This window comes from Protopterus annectens, chromosome 5.part0 (genome assembly GCF_019279795.1).
Source record: "Protopterus annectens isolate FY-2018-M chromosome 5.part0, PAN1.0, whole genome shotgun sequence".
NCBI lineage: Eukaryota > Metazoa > Chordata > Ceratodontiformes > Protopteridae > Protopterus > Protopterus annectens.
In genome coordinates, this window is record NC_056735.1 from 1813184060 (window position 1) to 1813203357 (window position 19298).

The 19298-nt window shown below is 36.1% G+C and overlaps 1 protein-coding gene across 1 annotated transcript in view; it reads left to right on the forward strand.

The window, feature by feature from the left end:
- IMPG2 (interphotoreceptor matrix proteoglycan 2) overlaps window positions 1-19298 on the forward strand; it is a 1485782-nt gene that overhangs the window by 659206 nt on the left and 807278 nt on the right. Inside the window, exons 5-6 of the mRNA XM_044072040.1 lie at window positions 2256-2503; window positions 2929-3044. Of these exons, the coding sequence (XP_043927975.1) occupies window positions 2256-2503; window positions 2929-3044 (364 nt within the window). The remainder of the gene's footprint in view (window positions 1-2255; window positions 2504-2928; window positions 3045-19298) is intronic.

Genomic DNA, 19298 nt, shown 5'->3' on the forward strand with positions numbered 1-19298 from the left:
AAAAATGTATACAAACTCAACTCCTTGACTTTCCCACCAACAATCAAATTCTTTCACTTACACAACATAACTTTAGACCATGTCACAGCACAATGACTACCTTAATCTCTTTCACAGACATAATCAACAAGGCTAGAGACTCAGGCAAATTTGTCTCTTTCCTATTCTTGGACCTCTCATCCACTAATTCTAAACCAGTCAAACTGGACTCTCCTCCTCTTCACTTAATTGGTTCACAAGCTACGTATCAAATAGACAACAAGCAGTTAGATGGAATTTCTCCCTCTCTTCATATCTCCCCAACCATACCAATGTGCCCCAGGGGTCCATACTAGGGCCCACTTCCTATTTAGCATCTTTATCGATAATTTACACTCATTACTCACTCATGGCTCACTTATTCAATATGCAGATGATTCAACCATCATATGTTCAGCTGACTCCACTCCCAAACTCTGATATTACACTCCACATGCCTTCTCCTCCATAGAAAACTGGCTTGCTAAAAATCAGCTGCTACTCAACCCAAACAGAACCAAGATAATTGTCTTTACCCCGAAGAAAAACTCCCTCCTAAACACATTCCAATTTACTATACTCTCTCACAACAAAACACCAGTTGAACTAGTCTTCCACACTGAATTACTAGGAGTAATAATAGATGGACACCTAAATTTTGACCTACATGTTCAGCACAACATCATCAAAACTCACCAAAAACTTGGCATACTGTACAGACACAAATACCTTCTCAGTCGTTCTACTAAAAAAAAAACTTGATATCACGTATCTAAGAGATCTCTAACCTATGGTGCTCCTTTACTCACCAACTTACTATCAACCTTAAAATCAAAACTTGATTTGCTACTAATGTCTCTTAGTCCATCCATCACTGTATAGCATTAAACTCTCTTAACTGTTTCAAAGTACCACACTATGTCTCCTACCTACAACTATCAACTGCACACAAGCTAGTATACAAACATTCAGTTTGTCCCACCCTCTCCTTTCTTTTCAGCCACTACCCTCCTAAAAGATCACTTAGATCAGAAAATCAACATCTATTACAGATACACCAACCAAGACTACCTACAGCCAAACTTCTATACTCTTATTCAGTCACCAGGAACTGGAATGCTCTTCCAGTAATGGTTAGATCCAACCAACACCTTGCATTTTTAAAACTTCATTACATAACTACTTCTTTTCCTTATGGAGCTGTAACTGCTCTACACCTCCTAGTTTTAAATCCTGACCTCTTTTACTCCCACTGCTCCTCTCATATTCTTATAATCATTACTCAGGCACTCTATTTTCCTCAATTTGTAACAAATGCTTGACTACCTTTTTTCCTGAAGCTTCATCACCATACCACCCTTTACGTTTCACCTTGCAAGTTACAATTTCCCTGTATCTCTACCTTTAATTCCTAGCAATTGTTAATATCCATATACTAAATGTATTATGAGAATTTTCCTAAGTTTATTATCTCATCTATGTTAGCTATGTATATTGACTCTTTTAATGTTAATTTGTTTAATTCCTCAACTTACCTTGTACAATTCATACTAATTGTTCTGATTTATTACATGTAATTTCAGAGCTTTTCATGTAATATATTTTTGGAACTTTTCTCCCCGGGCCTCCATTGAAAATGGACCCTTCATGGCCCAGTGGACTATCCCAGTAAACAAATGCCAATAAATAAATAAATAAACAAAATAATGGGCATATTACAATGTTTTTAGTGACTACTGCAAATCTGTCATGGTTGGAAAATTATTACAGCAACAGTAGAGATGATAATCAGTGAAAAAATCATTTAATTTGGTGTCATATTTTGATTGTGCATACATGGTAGAAATGCAGTGATTTGATTATGAAGTACTGAAGTGGTAAGGCTGTTTTGTTGGCTCAACATACAGGTGTCTTTACTTGGAGATTTTTGAGTGTCATTGATGAATGAATAATGACAGTATTATAAATACAAGAGAGTGGTAGGGGCTAGAGGAAGGATGAGTATGTTAACAAATTAATTGCTTTACTATTCTGAATATGTTTCTGATCGTACAGAATTACTATAGCACAACTTTACCTGGCTGGACCGAGATTTTTCACATCTATATAATTATGGAGTTTGTGACGCCTATCTTTTTAATGAGGATGGCAGGCATACTTTCATTGTTGTTTTGTCTGAATGGCGATTACATCAAACGTTTTTTGTGTATGACTGTGGCATAATTTTTCTTGTGCAGTAAATTTGTAGAACAAGGGATCAAGGCAGAGAAAAGACAGCTCAGCCATGAGGAAAACTGCATCTTCATGGCAGCCCTTAGGACACATGGGAAACATCGGTTTGGTAAAGGGGGGCCCAAAAAGCTGAGAGGACAAAAACATGGAATCAAAGTTATCCTGGGCATTAATACAGTTGGTAGAAGAAACTGCAGATTAACACTGTACAAGAGGAGTGCAGATTATATGATAGGATGTGCTAGAGGCAAAGGTGAGGGAATGTATTTGCCTATATTAGTATGGGTGGGACTCCTGAAATTATTCCATTAACACAACATGAGGAATACCTCCTTTCTATCTGTGATGATGTCTATGATACAAAAGATGATGGCACTAGAATAATCAGAGGTGGTGTGGATACTGTAATGTCTGCAGCAGCAACACTCATCTGCAAAGGAAGGTTGGTTTAAAAACAATAACATTTATTTCTATAGACAATTGAATGCTGACGTGGTATGATTACATTAAACATTACATTAAACACATAACAATTACTGTTACAGGTGAATCTTCCACATCTACAAAGAATGACAATGAAGGCATTGTGCCTGGCAGGTGTCACCCACAACTCCTTAATAACCATACACTAGTGTTTGGTATTTCTATATTAGTAATGTTTTCAAACCACTTTTACAGGGTCAGCAGCGAACACAAATAGTTCCTCTATACCAGTAAATTTGGAGAATATAAAGAGCAGAATGACTGTTGATGATGATGATGATGATGATGATGATGATGATGATGATAGCATAGTTGCATTTATGATATAGCTTGCGGAAAATGGCAAGCAGTCCCCAAGTTTAATGGCAGTAGCTCACACCACACAATTTGTAACTCACACCACACAATTTGTTAGTAACTCTGCAGGAAGTGATAGTGCATCATGAAGTCAAGTTCATGTTGATGTTGCAATCGTGCTTGTACAGGCATTGCAAGCCTTTACTCCAGTATCACCAACCCCAGATGAACACTTTCAGGATAATGGCATAAATTCAGTGGTAATAGTAACACCAGTGAAATCTTTATAAAGGGAAGCCAGGTGCAGGAATTTGTTACAGCTACTCCAGAAAACACTTAAAGCATTGGCTGCCTAGCAGCAAATGTGCCGTGACATTGTTAGGGCTCAGAGCACTGCCACAGAGAGTCAGCTGGAAATGGTCAGATTTCCAGCACTACTTAGAAATGGCACAGGGCAAGGATAATACCATGATCACACTGATGCTTAATATGGTGGAACACCAAGCATTAGTGGCTGCCAACATTCGTATACTAGTTAGAACCTATCAGACTGAAGCTGCAGTCAGTTTTGGAAGGGGAAGGGGAAGAGGATGAGCTACTCTCCAGACTCATGGGGTAAAATTACACAAGTCTACTAGTGTTTCTCAAGAAAGTACTGTAATTAGTGAAAAGAAACAAGCACAACAGATTTCATGCACGCCACACTAGCGTTCATCTAGATCTAGCCATACCTCTCATTCAAGGCCCTGATCACATTCCTGTGGCACTGTTATATCAGTGTCTGTAGGATCGCCTGCATCAAGTAGGTCATGCCATCAGACCTACCCACCATTTTCTCTCATGACAACCCCATTCAAAATATTTTGAACCATCACCTAACCTATCTTTGGGAGATGTGTATGATGCATTTGGCATTAACTTACTGTGAATCAAGTATGACTTACAATCTGAACTTCATAAACACAGGTCAATATTTAACCTGAAAGGGAATAACTTATTTAAAGGGGGGATTTTCAATTGGATGCATTTCATTTCTGAAATGGTACTGCTTAAAATCTCATGGACTCGTGGAAAGAAATTTATATGTCACAACATATGATTGCAGTCATTAACACTAATGCTCTATGCCATTGTTATAAATGGCAGTTACCTAAAACTTAAAAGTAGTAATACACAAGTTTTCACGGAAACACAGTAATAAGAAAATTATAGATTGAAATAAGTATCCTGCCATGTAAACAAACTCTGTTGCCACTTCACCCTCACCACTACACAAATTATGATATTTTTTGTTTTTGATGCCCCAAATTATTGTGCATGACAAAATATAATAATCTGATGTGTATTACCTCAACAGACAATCTTCTTCTTCTTCTTTTGCCTTTTCCCAGTTAGGGGTCGCCACAGTGGATCACCTGTCCGATCATGATTGGCAGTGGAGTTTTATGGTGTCGAGTTGCCAGCCCAGCAGCACCTAACCTTCCACAGAAGAAACACACACACACACACACACACACACACACACACACACACACACACACACACACACACACACACACACACACACACATGCACTCACACCTAGGGCCAATTTAAAGTGTCCAATCCACCTACAGCATGTCTTTGGGATGTGGGAGGAAAGCGGAGTACCTCAGCAGACAATACATACTTTAAACTAAGAAACATTGCATAATATGAAAAAAATATAATACTTTTTATTTAAAAGCAAGTCACTAACTCATGCTAAATACTGACTTAACACTTTTTGCTAATTGAGCCATGCGACGACATTCAGTATATGCATAGTTAGGAAAACCACCTAACTAGAGTGTATTGTGCAAAACAGTTAAAAATGTGACTGTTACTTGTATGTTGCCTTACAATATCATTGAACAGGAGTCAGTGAGCACTCAGGCATGACTTTTACAAACAATAATATGAGTAAGTATTCTGAAAAAAATATTTAAAGATGAGAAGGAATGTCTGATGAACACTGACAGCAGATCATGCACCATACAGCATAGCCCACAGATATCACTGCATGTATCAGTTACACTCTGTGTGTACAATTAAGGAAACACTAACCTGAATGCCATGATCAATAGTTCTGGATTAGGTGCCTCCTCTTACCTGTGCAGCTGTATGTTGTGCATGAGCCTGACGCATGCGGTCCCTTACTACTGCTGCCAGCTGTGCATCATTAGTCATAATAGGAATGGAAGTGGAAGCTGCAGTGACAACATGGGTCACTTCACCACAACACTGGCATGTGATCATGTTGTGCTGAATATAACATACAGTAAACATCCTACATGCAGTAGATGGGTCATACTGAATGATATAGTAGTAAAAAAATCCAAAGCCTGGAAGCGTTGAGGTAAAATGCAGCGTTTATTCCAAACAGGAAAAAAAAATCACAAAGCTTTTGGGATCAACCCTTCATCAGTGTGTAAAAAAAAAAAGAGAGATCAAATGCCTTCATTTAAATAGTAAATTCAAACCATAAAAAAATCATGACCACTTGTATTAAGCACTTCAGTTTAAAGACACATATACAAGTAAAATATTCTAGACATGCAATTAAAAATATATCTAATGGGAGAATCGCAATTGTGTGTTGATTCCTGGGATTTTTTAAGAAAAATGAATAATATAATATATGATAATGAATTTTTACTGATAACAGTTGATGTGGTCGATTTGTATACAGTTATACCCCATGAAATAGGGGAACAATGGTTCTGTGATTACATACATCTGAAGAATATTCCACAACAAAAAAAATTAACATGTATCCACAACTCCTGAATATGGTACTTAAAAGTAATTTTATCATTTTTGAGAAGGAATACTACCTTCAGACCCAAGGGGTGACAATGGGTTCATGTTGTGGGGGCCTTTATGCCAATATAGTGATGCTCAAATGGGAAAGGTGATTTTTAAAGGCTTCACCATCCTTTTCTTGTTGCCATACATATACCCATTTCTTTGATGATATATTTATTTTGTGAAAGGGACCAAGGGATCAGGTTGAACCATTCTTGCACTATATTAATAAGATGACCTCATTCTTGAAGTGCACACACAGTATTAGTGATACTGAAATTCCATACATGGACATTTTACTGAAAAAAGTCAAATATAAATTACAGGTTCTTAGCAGAAATTTATCGTAAAAAAAAACATATTCCAATAGCTTCCTCCACTATAGTAGTAGTCACCCCTTCTCACAAAAAACGGGCTATGGTTAAAGGCCAGTTTGTCAGGGCAGCTCATATGGTGACCTTGTAGGAGCCATGTGAGAATGAATGTTTGAAATTGAAGGACGTGTTTTCTAAGAGAGGGTACCCTAATAATCTAATAGATGAGCTGATTGGGGAAGTTATGGATAAGAGGCGTAATGGGTACTTTCTACTGATCTTAAATTCTACTTATAATCAGAATATAACCAGATCTACTGTTACAGATACTACCATTGCCAGTTCTGTACAGTGTTCAACAGCTATAAGTGGATTGGATTTGAATACCCCGACACATGTGCCAAAACAGAACTTCCGTTTCAGTTTCACCACTACATTTTCAAATTATGCATTTAATATTAAGAACATTTTGCAAAAAAAGTGGAAGTTATTAAGTGGTGACAGGGATCTTAGGGAGCTTGTGGGGAATAGACCCACATGTGTATTTAGAAGAAGCACTAATTTAAAAAACCTCTTTGAGCATCGGCACCTTCCGTTTAGTGGGGGATACATGTATAAATGTGGTAGGTGTAAATTTTTCCCTTATATCTTTGAAGGAAACACATTTACAATCAATAATATGAAGGTGAAGATACCCCGCAAATGCTGTTGTAACAGTGAGAAATTAGTTTATTGTGCTTTATGTTCTAACTGTTTATGTTTTTATATGGGGAAGACAGAACACAAACTCAAAAACAGGATTGGGTAACATCTGAGAAATATTACAGATTATTGTGAAGTGACTGCACTAGCAAAGCATGTCACATTAAATCCAGGACACGTTTAAATTTATTGTTTCACAAGTTGTATCTGTATCAGAAAGAGGTGGTGCATGACCCTATTTTGTGGAAAAATTTGAATTAATATGGCAAATGCGCCTGAATTCGATATACTGGCCAGATTTAAATGAAAGTCTCTCTATCTCTAGTCTTTAAAACTGAAAGCTCTTAAAAGATTATTATGTTTGCATTTTTAAAATTGTCTAATTCTTTCACATTTTATATTGCTTTTTTAATTGCTTTTATGCCTTTTGTGTATAATTAGGTGCTTTTATTTATATATTTTTAATTTCTTGATACTAATATAGTGTTAACTTCCGCAGTGGTGCAGCAGTAGCATTGTTCCCTCACAGCAAGAGGTTCTCCTGTTTGATTCTCGGCTGGAGTGCGGGGAGTGCCTGTGTGGAGTCTGTATGTCCTCTCTGCGGTTGGGTGGGCGTTCGAAAGACATGCGTAAATGAGCATGCCTTTGTTGAAGATTGAATCTCAATCTGGCACCTCAGTGTTCATGAAAATCTACTGCTAATCATTAGCGGACCGGAGTTCAGCTGTGGCGACCCCTAACCGGGAAAAGCCGAAAGACAACAACAACTAATATAGTGTTTATATGCATATTCACATATTTAAATTAGGGGAGTGTTTACACATGTGGGCTCCAAAACAGGATATGATGTCATCTTTTACTTACATAAATTTGGTGTAGGATGAATCTATACTGTTTCTGATGAAGTTCTTGTTAAATTAACTGTTTTGGATGAAAGCGCTTATTCCCCTAAATAAACTGTGTGGATTTACTACTTCCTGCCTGCGTTTGCTTCACTTTGGAATTCATGGTTTCATTTGTTCCTGTTTGGACTGGTTTACAAGTAAAATATTACTGAAAGTCAGTATAGCCATAAAATAAGTAAAACATTTAACTAAGATCCATTCACACAAGATGTTATTTCAAAGTTAACAGTCTTATTTTTAAAATAGGTTTAATGCTTACTGCTGTATTTAAACCTGGAAAACAACCAGCTTCTAAAAGTGTGATCCATGAGTATTCACATACTTCTAACTCATTATTAAGACACCCTCTCGCAGTAAGCATTAAATTTATTTTAAAAAGAAGACAGTTAACTTTGAAATAACATCTTATATGATGGATCTTAGTTAAATGTTTTACTTATTTTATAATTATATTATATTTATTATTATTATATTGCTGACTTTGTTGGAACATTGGCAACATTTCTTGGTTAGGCTTATAAGGGCCTCTGGGCCAATAGCCTAGTATCATCCTATGAACCTATGATCCTATCTACAAAGGATGGCTAAGGGGTAGGTTTTAGAACCCCTTGCTGCCATTATGGGTCTAAAAGTGGGTTTCTTAACATCCTTAAGGATCTTAAGAGTTCCTAAAGAAACTCAGAATTCTAGGAGAACCATTGTAAAGAAATGTCTAGATACTACCAGTAATTACTTTTTCCAACAGCCATTCATATAATTATAAATATTTTTTTATACAATATGCTGATCTCATTTATTGAGATAATAAAATATTTGTTCATGTCCTGTAAAAGCTTGAATATCTGACATACATAATCAGTAGAGTCATAAATAACTGAACCTCCCCCCTTGTCTGGCTTCATGACCTTTGTTGCTCTATCACTTGTAAGGGAACATGAAAGTTCCCTTTCAACCCATGTAAGGTTATTTGACTTGCATTTCTTTCTTATTACTGACCCAATTATAAATATCCTTTTCACATGCTTTCGTAAGAATCTGCATGAATGTATTTGGCTGTGGGATCATAATACTCTTCCTTCTAAAAGAATCACCATTGCTGTCTCATTAAACATCCTTACTATCAAACTGATATATCAAGCCCAGCTTCCAAGTGAAAAGTCTAAGATCAGTAATCACTTCAGCCAAAACAGACCCCATTATGGGAATGTAAGTAAATCCCTTTTGCAATAAATTAAAATGGATGGTAGTTATCTCCAAACTCACTAAGACCCTTATAATGTCCATGTCCAATTTAAATCTATCAAGTGTCTCCTGGTTATCAGAATTACAGTAGGTTGTCCTCTGCCTATATCTCCACCTTCTTGGCTGGCGAGCATCACTGAGCGTAACCGACTTTGGCTTATTCAAGACAAGCAACTCACACTGGGAAATAGGAAGGCTAGCAGCAAGTGACAATATTTTCATGGATTGCAAGGTAGCTGGAATTGGTGAAAATTTCAGCATGAATCACAAATAGGTGAGAGTATGCTTCATTAGCATACATTGGGTTAAATCATTTCATCTTTACATTTAATTCGGACTTCATTGTCTAATGTGACCATCACATGTTAGAGTAAGTGGCCTCTGTGAATCACAGCCTAGCTGCACTCATTTGTGGACAGAATGAATAGCCTTAACACATCTGAGTAGTGACTATGAATACCACCATATATCTGTTAAACATAAATGTAAGGAGCACTTAGCAAGTAGTATAGATAATAAGACAACTTTTATCAATATGTAAATTCGGGTCTACTTTAGAACACCAACACACCAAAACATTGACGACAAGAACACCGAGACTGGAAGATTGACAGTTTAAAAGCACGAAACTTCACATGCCTGACAAACCACAATCCCGACAATCAACAAAACAAAACAAGTACCTTTTTGGAAAAACACACACACAACACAAGCACACCAAAAACCTTACAAACCTACACTAAACCTTACATACACAACTATCTATGTGCTAACATTAGCCCAAACCCTAACCCTAAGGTCTATCACTATCGCACACTCACCTAATCCACACCCTAACCCTAACTCACTTAACCCGCCCTTACCCTAAAGTCTGTCACTATCACACACTTACCTTACCTGCACCCTAACCCTAACTCACTTAATCCGCCCCTAACCCTAAAGTCTGTCACTATCGCACACTTACCTTAACATGTCGGTGTTGTCAGCGTCAGGCTTTAAAACTGTCGGTCATCTCAGTTGTCAATCTTCTGGTCTCAGTGTTCTCATTGATGGTGTTTTGGCGTGTCGGTGTTATAAAGTAGACCCGTAAATTCACAGAGAAAAACATACACTCCGATAGTCCTAATATATGCAATAATCATCTGGTACAGAGCCCGGCTGCATGTGCAAGTACTTTTAACCCAGATATTTTAAAGAATGTACTATCACCAGTCTGTACACGCAATGTAAGGCTGATATGCCTTATCTAATGCAGATTGTCAAGTCATTACAAAGGTACTAGCCCTTTCCAGAGTTAACAAACTTCCAGCTAACATCTTTTGGATCAGTTGGTGATATTATTAATTTCATTACTTCCTCATGCTACATTGTCTAGAGAATGGAACTAAGACATAATGGTGGACACACACACACACACACGCACACATAGTTATACATGTATATATGGAAGATAAGACATGGTACAAAACTGCAAGCCTACCATCCTTGCATTAATTATTGGCAAATACTTCAAAGGCAAATTGTTCAGCCTTCTTAAATAAAATAAAAAGTACATACAATTACTTAACTTAAAACAATGTGGCTTTATGGATGGTCAGTTCACTCTGATTAGTCTTCTTGAATTCTATAAACATAGCGTGCCACTGGATAGGGGCACTTCTGTAGCAATAATTTGTCTTGATCTTGCAAAAGCAATTGTCACCTTGTCACACAGATGTCACACAGTCACAGACTGTCCATTCCTTTTTTGGAATCAGAATTTGAAAATGTTAGAAATAGACTTATAACTACGGGCTCTTCAGAAAGTCTTATTAAAAAAAGTTGTGACAGATTATCAGATCTAAATAGGAAAGAGAATAAAGCATTAAAAGCTTTTAATAAAAGTATTAGACATAATGAAGATTCGTGTGCTAATAGTGAGAATATATTTTTTGTTACGAAATATTCTCCTTTCTCAGGGGTCTTAAAAGGTATTGTAGACTTTCTATGGCCAATTGTTTATAAAAATGAGGATATAGGCTATTTATTTCCCGATCATGTCTCTTTTTCTTATGGAAGGTATGCTAACCTAAAGGAAATTTTGAAACCTAAGTATAAGTTTCAAGATTTTGTCAGTTCCGACAATGTCACTCTATCTTATGGCATGTCTAAATGTGGTAAATGTAAAATTTGTTCCAAAGTTAAAAACTTATCTGGCAGTAATATTAATGGGGTTAAATATACTGCCAGTAATAATTTTAATTGTAAGTCATGTGGGGTAGTGTATATTGTTGGTTGTGGATGTGTTCCACCCAAATATTATATAGGCCAAACCAAACGTCAATTAAAAATACGCATTCTGGAACACATGGATGATAATACAGTCCAATAAGTGCCGTAGTGGAGTAAATGCTCCTCCGTTGAAAGCAACAACAATAATCTTGATAAAACTCAATAACGAAGTGAGCAAACCATGGAAAAAGTCAAATAGCAATATCATATATCTTGAGCACTAAAGTACTGAAGCAGTCTATTAGAAATATATTACCAAAAAGCAGTCGAAAAGTTCAAATTCCTTTATTCGAAAACATGAATAGGATCCAAGTAAAATGGTAAGCGCTTTCACCTTTGGGCTTCGTCAGACCATATGGATGATGTTCGTAATGTTAGGATGGACAGTCCGGTCTCTGAACATTTTAATACAGTTCATAATGGCTTGATGGATTCTCTATTTTTTTGTGCTTTAGCTAAACCTAATTTGTTGAATTTGGAAAGCAGATTTATTTTGAAGTTTGGTACTTTTAAACCAAGGTGTTTGAATTTAGAAATGAATCTTAATATTTAGCCATTATTTGAATTCTTTATATTTATGACTGTTTTTTGATGTTTATGTAGGTAATAATCCTGCATTTATACATTTATATATTTATACATGTGTGGTCCCCTTAATCCTGTGGAGTCTATTTAACTTTTTGTAACTGATTAATTGATTAATTTATTGGTGTGGTGTATAGTATATAAGATGCAGCATCTATTTCTGTGATTATTTCTTTGAAGGCATTCAGCCGAGGTACCGGAAGAATAAATTGTTGCAGCATCCCAGTTCCTGTGGTTTGTTCTTTAGTTCAAATTGTTAGTAAGCCATTGGTATGTGTTCCACATTTTGCCCATTTGTTCCACATTATGAAGGCGAGTGTTCCTTATTTTGGAGATGGAAGGTTGAGCGCTATGTGAAACACAGATGGCATGACTTCTATGAAAACAGGTTTTTACTTGTTATGAGGAAATCTACATCCTTGGATGCATTTATAGAGTCTGTAATCTTGGGTGAGGAGTTTTTATATGAAACTAACATTTTGGAATCTGTATTTCACATTTGCAAATAAGTTTGCATGTAGATTATTGCTAAGTTAAGAGCCTATGAACTTATGAAATTTCACACCATAACCATCACATCATGGTTCATAAATGTCTACACCTTTTTATTCATCCTTTTCACCATGTAAGTGTTACTGCAGGGCTCACAAGCTGTCTGTTAGGTTGTTAGAGTGCAGTACACAGCTCCTGATTGTGCAATATTGTGATCAGGAAATTATGAATAGGTTTATTTATTTATTTTTTGTTGATCATGTTGGTCCCACAAGGCCTAGCCTATTTTCGGGGGAGACCTATAAAGATATTCATATTGCCTAGGGAGGTTTGCCAAAGACATCAGTGAAATTACCTTTATTCCTCCTGTTTTGTCTTGAGAGTGTGGGAGAATTCAACTTAATAGAGAAAGGAAGAAAGAGGGAGAGGCACCAAAATAACAATATGGGAAGTACTATGGCTATCACCAAAGAGATGACAGAAACTGATTTGGCTGAAGAAATGTGTTCATTTATATTAGTTCATTCATTCATTAACAAATTGATTTAGACATTCATTCGTTCATTGGTCTGTTGGACTATGTATTTCTTTATTTATTTATTTTTGCATGCATGTTTTGATAACTGGGTAGCCATATGGGTTGTAATCTATTTTAAGTAAAGACACAGTGAGAAAGTCTTCAGGAAACATATTTTTTTCAGAATAATATACATGTTGAAGAAACATTTAGAATGATTTTAAAGGCTTTCACAGTTTTAAAGGAACATCATGCATATAACAGACAAAAACATTATGCAGTTAACAGTAGAAAAGATAGCAAATTGCAGTAAAAAATGCAAATTAGTATAAATTAAGGTCAGTCACATAACTATATACCAAGCAGGTAGAACAGTACAAAAATAGCAGCTGGCAATGTATTATGAAGACAATATGCTCTTTAATGTAGTAACTTGTTTTCTTAAATGGTGTTAAATTAGCAGTTGAACTAAATGTGTCAGAAATTGCCTTGAAAGATTACTGGAAGAATGATGGAATGCACAGTAGCTGAATTCCATCAGAATGAGACTTCTGTAGTTTAAGTCAGAGAACTGCAAGCATAATGGATGGCTGCAAAGATGTGGAAGGGTATGAGAATGATGACAGACTGCTCCAGAAAGTTCTGCAAATCATCCTGAGGTCAAGCATGAAAGAGTGGCAGTGGTATCTGTTGGAAAAAATGTCTAGTGGGCCTTGAGACAGCAACAAAGTTTCTTATCAAAAATCGACTCCTGATGCTGCACTATTGGGATCAGGATGGGTGTTTTACACTTTCACAGAAGAAAATCTCATTATTCAGTGATTTCTGGATGAAGACACACTTCCTGAATGGTATTTTGCTTGGGAAAAATGATTACTCTAGGGAAAAAAGCTGTATCACCTATAAGGGTTATAACTCACTTTGCCAAAGATCACTTGAATGATATTTCATTTGAAATGGTGTCAGCCATGAATAAAGTTTCAAACTTGCTTGAAAAATGTAAGGATAGTAACCCATAGAGCATTTGTTTTGATAAATAATAAACCATTTCTCAAGAGCAATAAAGTTTTTGTTAGGTTCTGGAATGAGCTGTTCCCAAGAGAGGTTATAAAGAGTTTAAGAATATTTTGAAACTTTGCCAAATGAAAGTATAAGTTTGCACTCTAGATATTTGGACTTGGTACTAATTCAGTGTTATATAGTGGAGAGGTGTTTTTTTTATATAATGTTCAGAAAAAATGTATTTGTGTTGGACAGAGGCACATATGTAAAAGAAACAATGACACATGTCATGAATAGGGACACAGAAAAAATGATTTTGTTGCTAGATGCACAAAATGATGGGCTTTGTTTCCTTTAGGCCTGGGGATTGGATGGGTTCATGTTGAATGTGTACAACAATTGGTGATTATGAGAAAAGTGTTAATACTTTGAAAATGGTTATTGATGAAAGTATACAGGACAATATGACTGAGGATGAAAACATTTTGGAAATGGGAACTAAATGGCAAAAAGATGAGGAAGGGTGAATTATGATAATGAATGGATATGAGGTTTTGTAAGGTGAAGGGGAGCAGTCTGAAGTAGAAGAGATTTCAGAGATGGAGTCATTGAAGTTAGAGGAAAAAGAAATAAGGAGGGGAAAGAAAAATATACTTAGAACATGAGATAATTGCCCTTTGAAATTGCTCAGTGTAAATGACCAAGGTATTGAGGCTCAAGTATGAAGCCTGACTGTATGAGAACATTATTTGTATACAAGTTTGCAACTATATTTCAGTTGAAAACAGATGAATTTTTCAGCAGTGATAGTGTGGTTAAGGTCTGAGCAATATGGGTATAGAAGAGTGTATAAAAATTTGTGTTTTATTAAACAAAACTACGAACACACAGTTTGGATCATACTATATATATATTTTTATTTTGATTAAGAGAATCTGTAGCATACGCAGTTTGGATCATGTAGTGGTTAAGTTGTGGTGGATAAGTGATGACAGATGGTGCATAAGATTATAGGTTATACATGCCCTTCAAACCCCAAAAGAAAGGAAGGAGTTTTTTACAGACAGTAAAGCTTGATGATTCAATGTGTAGCTTTATTAGCACTTTGCCAGGATCATTCAGATATAAAGGTGCTTTATGAAAGATGGATGGTCTTTAAAGTGAAGCCAAGCTTTCATTACAAATAGTGTACAAAATGAAAATAAACAGAAGGATAACTAAAGATAGTAAGAATGATGGAAAAGTGGTTAGAAATAAGCACTGATATTTTTTTTATTGAAGAATTAAACATCGCATGTTTTATGCATGTAGCAGTGAGTTATGTTTGATAATCATATATGGTTAAGTTTAGATAGATCTGTTTGTTGCTATGGACTTGCATACTACATGAAAAAAGTTGCATATAAAACAATGACAACACATGTTTCCAGTATGAAATAAGTGCAGTCCAAATTATCTCATGTGAGGATCAATGTATTGGAGGAATATGTTACAGGTTACTGAGGATCAATGTATATCTATAATTCCATGTCAATGCAAACATAAGGATTCAGAAGTCCTTCTGAATTAGAAAAGGATGAGTTTGAAGTACAAGTCAAATCATGTGCTCATTTTTAGGGGGTGGTGCTTGCAATTAAGCCCTCCATATCCCATCCAGGCAACTTTATACCTTGTATCCCTTTACTTAATATAATCATCTCTAATGTTGTTGTACCTTGGGAAGAGAGGAATTTATATATATATATATATATATATATATATATATATATATATAAATATGTGTGTGTGTGTGTGTGTGTGTGTGCGTGCATAGAATCTGTTGTACGTATGGTATATTGTATCTGTTCAGATTTTACAATTTTTTTGAAAAAGTGCATTTTGATACTCTTAGATGGTAAAAAAATATGTTGCTTCACAGTATACTATTTTAAACTATGATAAAACTATGTACCTTATTCTTAATTAGAACCATTTATAATCTTATTGTAGTCTGTTTACAAAGTTATTTTAGTCTGTTAAGATTATTCAATTTGAAAGTAAAATAGAATAAAAAATTGAGGCATGATAAAGCTGTGTGTGTGTGTGTGTGTGTGTGTGTGTGTGTGTGTGTGTGTGTGTGTGTGTGTGCATGCTCGTGTGTGTGTATGTGTGTATGCACACATGATTGGAAATGAGTGTGTGTGTGTGTGTGTGTGTGTGTGTGTGTGTGTGTGTGTGTGTGTGTGTGTGTGTGTGTGTGTGTGTGTGTGTGTGTGTGTGTGTGTGTGTGTGTGTGTGTGTGTGTATGACTGTGTATGCACACATGACTGGAAACAAGTGAGAAAGAGAGACATATATACAGAAATGGATACCTGTAATAATTGTTGAATGGCAGTTTGGAGAAGGCTGAGATGCACGAGTCTGTACCAGCCAAGGTGAATGTCATAGTGGTACACTGTCAAATGCAGGCTATCAACTATCACTTTTCTGTGATAAGAAATAGATCACTGCCATCAGTGTGTGGCTTACTGTTATTATACTTCGAAAGAAGAGAGTGAACAGTTTGTCTCAGGGTGGAACTGTGGACCTTCAAGATGGAGCATTCTTTTCTAAGTTACCATATTTCTTCTAAAAGCCAGGAATGGAAGTTCATAGCTGATGGGGGAAGGGAACAAGCAGTGGAAAGATAATATATTTATTTATTTTACATTTGTTGACTGAGATAGTCCGACTGGATATATGTCTATTTTCAGCAGAGCCCCGGGGAGAAAATCTCCAAGATCATAATACGGGCAATACCAGTATTTTATACTTAGAACCAACTTATTACATTCAGGTTTACTGACACATTAAGACCGACATTTTATACAGTTTAAACTGTAACACGCCAACGATCGTAATCCCGACAATTGCACTTAACAGCAAATCACGTAATATTCAGCATTATTGTATAAGTATACCATACATCTACAGGGCAGTAGCCTACCATGATCAGTATTTGTGAGCATTAGCTGTATGTGAACATACTTCTCCATAATTTTAGCTAGTGGTGACAGAATTGCTATGGGCCTAAAGTTTGACAGTTCAGTGGAACTGCCTCCTTTATGGAGAGGTATGACATGGGAGATTTTCCATATAGTGTGGATGGTAGCTTCAGATATAGTTCTGTTGATCAAGATTGAGACGGGGTATGCTGTAGTGTCTGCAGCCTTTTGCAAATAGTCTGCAGGGAGTAGATCAGCAGCCAGAGTTGTGGATCTTAGTTTCTTAAGTAGGGACAGAATGAGTTGAGTAGGAACAGGTTCAAAGCTAAATGATACTTGGGGATTGGTTGTGGCTGCATTTGTGTTAGAACCACTGGGAATGAGTTGGTTGGCCAGAGACTGGATAGTCTCTGTGAAAAAGCTATTAAAGGTGTTAGCAATGTCTTCTGGGGGGTTTTGTTTGGAAGCCGAGGGGGGTGGGATGGTGGTTTGGCCTGGGTGGAGGAGTTTGTTTATTCCTGCCCAGAACTTTTGAGGTTTATTTTGGTATATTTGTGGTTTGAAAATGGTTTAGGGAGAGTGGAAAGAGCCTAATGTGAGGAATCACATAATCAGTAGCATCAGCTATGAATTTTTTGAACTCCTCTATTAGGAAATGCAGACAGTAAGTTGAATGTTGGAAGAAGAATTAGATGTATTATAAATCCTCCTCTATTGAAGCCGGTGGGAACCATAATACTAAAGTAGGAGTTGATGCAGAATAACTGCTCTAATTAAACAACTACAGTTGCAATTACTTAGGTTCAAATTCTTTAAGATGCAGTAATTTCTTGACAAGGGCAATAAGCTGATATCTCACACTGTACAATTTCTGATCTTCACATTAGATATCATGACAGAGCATTACATTTGTTGATCTTATTCATATGTTGTAGCAGAGGATGCCTCATTTTCTCTTGTTTTATTTATTGCATTGTCATTACTTTGAGTACTTAATGAAAGGTTGTGAAATGAACGTGCATCTTACTGTTTGCAGCTGTCATCACTGAGGGTCAGTATCATTGTTAGTTTCAGGACATTTAATTTCTAGCATCTGTCGTGCCAGCTTCATCATTTATTTATTTATTTATTTTACATTTGTTTACCGGGAAAGTCCGACTGGGCAGGCTGCCCATTTTCAGTGGAGGCCCAGGGAGAAAAGCTCCAAATAGAAAAAATTACATAGATAACATTTAAAAGAATAAAACAAAGTATAAAACAATGTTTACAACAAAGAATAGATTGTGTTAATACATTATAAACGTGTTTTCATACTCACTGTAGCTGTACAATAGAAAACTTGTATTAATGTGTTATAAAATTGTTTTCATACACAATTCACTGTGGTTACATTTGGTGGTATATACCACAATTATACAGTGGACAGGATATGTTTCAGTGCACAAGTGACAGAGACAGAAAGATCCTAGGTATGACTTTTTATGTTGAATATGTGGGTTATAGAAATGTTTGCATGCATGTATAGGTAGTTTATCCTCAGTTGGAACCAACCAATGTTTGAGTTAGATGAGATTTGAGAAGGTTTTTGAATTTGCCTTTTTTGGTTGTAGTTCTTATGTTCAGGGGTGTAGCATTCCATATTTTTACAATGTAGTAGGAGTATAGGGAGTCAACTGAGCTATTTTTAATTTGCTTCTTGTAATATCCAATAGTGATTTATTACTGGATTGTAGTGAGCATACACGAGTATTGATTTAGAAGGCCTTGTAGAGCTGGTGTTTTTTCAGGAAACTGTTTGATGGGCCGTAGTGAATTTGTTAAAGGTGAGCAGATTGGGTAGTTCTAGCCAAGATAGTTGTTTCACGGCCTGGCAGTGTTGAGATCTAAAGGCATAGTCAGTTACAAACGTTGCTATTTTGTTGTACCAAGCATTTATTTCAGCTAAGTCAGATTTATTAAGATTAATAAATATGGGGGATGCATAGATAATTGTAGAGACTAGGTTGGTTCTGGCAACAATGGTTTTAGTATTATTGGAAAAGGTTTTGTTTGCATCTGTATAGAGTTCCAAGTTTTTTTGTGAACTTTTTTTTATTGTTTGTTCAATATGTTGGTCAGACTTCATGTTTTGATCTATTATTACACATAGAAGTTTTGTTTGGGGTACTGGTGTAATAGGAATTTTGTTTCTTGACATTATTTTCAATGTAGGGATTGGATCTATAGCTTTTGTGGGATGAAATAGCATCAGCTTAGTTTTGTTTGGGTTGAGTATGAGCTATGCATCTGTTTACTATCTTTTGACTGCAGTAAAGGATTTTTGTGTCATTTTTTGAAGTTCTTGGGAGTGTTGGGGCAGAACAGATTATGGTTGAATCATCTGCATACTGGACCAGTGTAGCATGTAGGGTAGCAGTATGGATGTTATTGGTGAATAGGTTGAAGAGAA